Source organism: Contarinia nasturtii, unplaced genomic scaffold (assembly GCF_009176525.2).
Source record: "Contarinia nasturtii isolate CC-2019 unplaced genomic scaffold, AAFC_CNas_1.1 Cnas_scaffold_3005, whole genome shotgun sequence".
Taxonomy (NCBI): Eukaryota; Metazoa; Arthropoda; class Insecta; order Diptera; family Cecidomyiidae; genus Contarinia; species Contarinia nasturtii.
Genome location: NW_022200321.1, coordinates 1 through 4,019, shown reverse-complemented (window position 1 = coordinate 4,019; position 4,019 = coordinate 1). Strand labels below are relative to the sequence as shown.

The window sequence follows — 4,019 nt, the reverse complement described above, 5'->3', positions numbered from 1 at the left end:
TGAAAAAGAGTCCAATTTTCGTCCAAAAGTCATACTTAATGTAGACTTAAACACTCAAAAATATGTATATAGGCACGGGAAAACCGAATCCGAGGTTTGTTTTGAGATACAATCAATTTTTGATACAGTTTCCTTGAAAAAATCACAAAAAACTTGAATTTTTGTATGGAAGCCATGCCTGTATGCTACCGTAATGACGTGAAACTTTGCACAGACTATTTTTTACACAGAATAAAGAGTCTTACAGGAGTAAGACGAACTTTTCCGCACGGTGGTAGATGCGTATTCTATTAAGCTAGTTCAAAATAATATTTGTTCGATTTTTCAAGCCTTTCAAGACATGGCTCCCATACAAAAATCCAAATTTTTTGTGACTTTAGTTATGAAAAGTGTTTCAAAAATAATTTTTATAGCAAGATTAACGTCAGACATATTTTTTATAGTGTTTTGTTAGAAAATAGAATACTTTCAAATGTCGTACAAATGGGTTCATCATGAAAGTGTGAGAAATCTTTTCTCGGGTACTTCTGCTATTAAATTAAAGAATATTTCGTTGCCAAAGTTGAAACATATTTTTTGGTCTCGAATTTTACGCCGCTTGAAAGGCTTGAAAAATCGAACAAATATTATTTTGAACTTTCTTAATAAAATACGCATCTACCACCGTGCGGAAAAGTTCGTCTTACTCCCGTAAGACTCTTTATTTTAATTTCGTGATAAATGAGATATTCTCATTAGCTGCATTTACTCAGTCAAGTATACAAATGTCGTTAATCAGGGCAAATATTTGCAAATGTGTACAAATATTAAAGAAACTTGCAAATATCTTTGGAAATACGCAAATTTTTTGCAAATACAGAATATTTGCAAATGTTGATTTGCCCCTAGGTTGGTTTGAGCCGTGGGATTTCGATAATGTTGTTTTAAAAAAGAATCTGACATATTTGGCGATACTGTTGTTCACCGGTGCCCACTAATTGATTATATGAACCGCCTAGAATAAATCAGCATTACTAGATAAATGTCTTCAAATGCGTTATAGAAAAAAGTACGTCAGCAATAGTGTCAAAAACTGTATGTGACGCGTTATATAAAAAAGTTCGCCAACAAAAGCGTGACATCGTCCATATATTTTATAACGCTTTTGCTGACTGACTTTTTTCAGTAACGCATTTGAAGACATTTATCTAGTAATGTTGATTTATTCTAAGGGATTCATATGGCCTATATATCTATTGAAAATATCGAGAGGAGAGTATGTTTTTATTCAGACATTACTCAGCCATAAGCGCTGAATAACATACTCTCTTCTCGATATATTCAATAGATATAGGTTTTGAAAATGGAAATAACGTGATCAGACCGCTAATTATTAATCTGCACAACATTTCAGGCAATTTTGAAATTTTCAAATATTCAATTGAACATGGAGCAAATATAAATGCTACAACTGACGAAAACTATACAACTTTATCTTTGGCTGCTTCTAGTGGTAATTTTCAATGGATTCATTCAGAAGAAAGGTTGTTTCATAAGAACTTCGTACATTTTACAGGTAGCACGGAGATTGTGAAATATCTTGTCGAACATGGAGCCGATGTGAATTCTAGAGATAACAATCATTCTACACCACTCCATGAGGCTGCTCAATATGGTAATTGTCTATATGTTTGAAAACTGAAATGATGCTTAATGTTTGCATAATATTTCAGGTACACTCGAAATGATTGAGTTTTTAATCACTCATGGTGCAAAGGTAAATGCCGAAGATAACGATAAATGTACGCCACTCCATAAGGCTGCTCGAAATGGTAATTATTGATTATATGGCCTGTCAGTGTGCGCACATAGTAGTGTGTACATACACACTCACATTCCAAGTGCGATGCACACAATGCTTGTGATTTTAATGTGCACGCACATTAGCAGAAAAGTTTGATATTTTAAAAGATGGTTTACAATTTTTGGACAACGGTCAAAAATGTCAAACTTGTGGCTAAGTGTGCGTGCACATTGAAAATTACAGCTTCGGATCGCTAACTATTTATTTTTACAAAATTTCAGGCAGATTTGAAATTTTCAAATATTTAATTGAACATGGAGCAAATATAAATGCTACAACTTACGAAAATGATACAACTTTATCTTTCGCTGATTCTAGTGGTTATTTTCAATGGCTTCATTCAGAAGAAAGGTTGTTTCATAAGAACTTCGTACATTTTATAGGTAACATGGGGATTGCCAAATATCTTGTCGAACATGGAGCTGATGTGAATTCTAGAGATTACAGACATTCTACACCACTCCATGAGGCTGCTCAATATGGTAATTGTCTATATGTTTGAAAACTGAAAATATCACACGAGAATGGTATGATCGCTAAAGTAGTGCAAGCTAACTGTTTATATCTGCCTAATATTTCAGACACACTCGAAATAATTGAGTTTTTAATCACTCATGGTGCAAAGGTAAATGCCGAAGATAATCGTAAATGGACGCCACTTCATAACGCCGCTCGATATGGTAATTATTGATTATATAGCCAATATATTGGTTTTGAAAATGGAAATAACATGATCGGATCGCTAACTATTTATCACAAAATTTCAGGCAAATTTGAAAATTTCAAATATTTAGTTGAACATGGAGCAAATATAAATGCTACAACTGACGAAAACCATACAACTCTGTTTATGGCTGTTGCAAGTGGTAATTTTCAATGGATTCATTCAGTAGAAAAGTTGTTTCATGAGAACTTCGTACATTTTACAGGTAACATGCAGATTGTCAGATATCTTGTCGAACACGGAGCTGATGTGAATTCTAGAGACAAAGATAATCACACACCACTTTACTGGGCATCTCGATTTCACCTACCATATGGCAGTAATGTGCGATGAAAATTTTTCAGGGGTGGGGAGTGTTTTCAAAACCAAAAATTTCTCAAGCAAATCAGACAAATTTTCGTTTTTTTTTTTGGAAGTCACTTTTTGAGGCGAAAATCCCTAGCAAGTCGAAAGAATTTTCTCCGCGAAAAATACTAGCAAATCGGAAAAAATTCACTCGGAACCAAAAACCCTAGGAAATTGAAAGAATTCTACTCAATTTTCTACATTGATGGGCTAAAAAAAACAAAAGATCTTCACTTTTAGAATCAAAAACCCTAGCAAATTCGAATAATTTTCGCCAAAAAAAATTTCTCATCCAAATCACAGGGGGGTAACCCCCCACCCCCTTCGCACATTACTGCCATATGGTATTTGTCTATATATTCAAAAATCAGAAATATTAAACATTAACAGCTAAGATAACTGTTTATATTCTCAATATAAATAATCCATAGAGCACTCTTTACTTAGTGCATTTCATTTTCATAATTGTACATTTTAAATGGATAAGATTTAATTAGTGTTTTTCAATTTTTAGGCAAGGAAGAAATAAAACAGTTCTTGATTGATCATGGAGCAGATGCGAAAGACATATAAAATGAAACACCACTTGAAATCGATGCCGGTAATAAATAGTACATTCAATCATGATTCAATAGTACACTCAAATGAATCGTATTTTAAAAGAAATTGTTTAATTACATTTACTAGGGAAATTAAAACCGGAGTTGATGTCGCCTTAAGTCAAATGTTGTAAACTTGTTAAAAGAATCATAGAGTCAACAGAAACTTTCATCTTAAAAATCGAAACAAAATCAAACGCAAACTTAATAACTTATAAATCGAAAGTAAAATAAATCATCAAACTTCAATATACCTTCGAATACCGTATTCGGAAAACGATAGATCGCATAACACTAAAGACAATATTTGAGCGATAGCTTCGAATGAGTTTTTTCATATTTTCATGGACGTATATACAATTCTGGAAACGATTTATGGATTTGAATGTTGAAACTCACATGAATATTCTTAGCACTGCATGAACTACTCATTGTTTTTTTATTAATCTCATAAACAAATATATTTTGACGTCTGAATAAAAAGTATATCCTGACTCTGACCATTCTT

At 32.9% G+C, this 4,019-nt stretch overlaps 1 protein-coding gene across 1 annotated transcript in view; it reads left to right on the top strand.

Annotated features, from left to right (window-relative positions):
* LOC116349637 (poly [ADP-ribose] polymerase tankyrase-2-like) overlaps positions 1-3,933 on the top strand; it is a 4,717-nt gene extending 784 nt beyond the window's left edge. The window contains exons 3-12 of the mRNA XM_031781173.1: positions 1,394-1,492; positions 1,556-1,654; positions 1,713-1,811; positions 2,065-2,163; positions 2,227-2,325; positions 2,425-2,523; positions 2,611-2,709; positions 2,773-2,886; positions 3,427-3,513; positions 3,600-3,933. Of these exons, the coding sequence (XP_031637033.1) occupies positions 1,394-1,492; positions 1,556-1,654; positions 1,713-1,811; positions 2,065-2,163; positions 2,227-2,325; positions 2,425-2,523; positions 2,611-2,709; positions 2,773-2,886; positions 3,427-3,485 (866 nt within the window). The 3' untranslated portion in view covers positions 3,486-3,513; positions 3,600-3,933. The remainder of the gene's footprint in view (positions 1-1,393; positions 1,493-1,555; positions 1,655-1,712; positions 1,812-2,064; positions 2,164-2,226; positions 2,326-2,424; positions 2,524-2,610; positions 2,710-2,772; positions 2,887-3,426; positions 3,514-3,599) is intronic.
* The last annotated feature ends 86 nt before the right edge of the window (positions 3,934-4,019 follow it).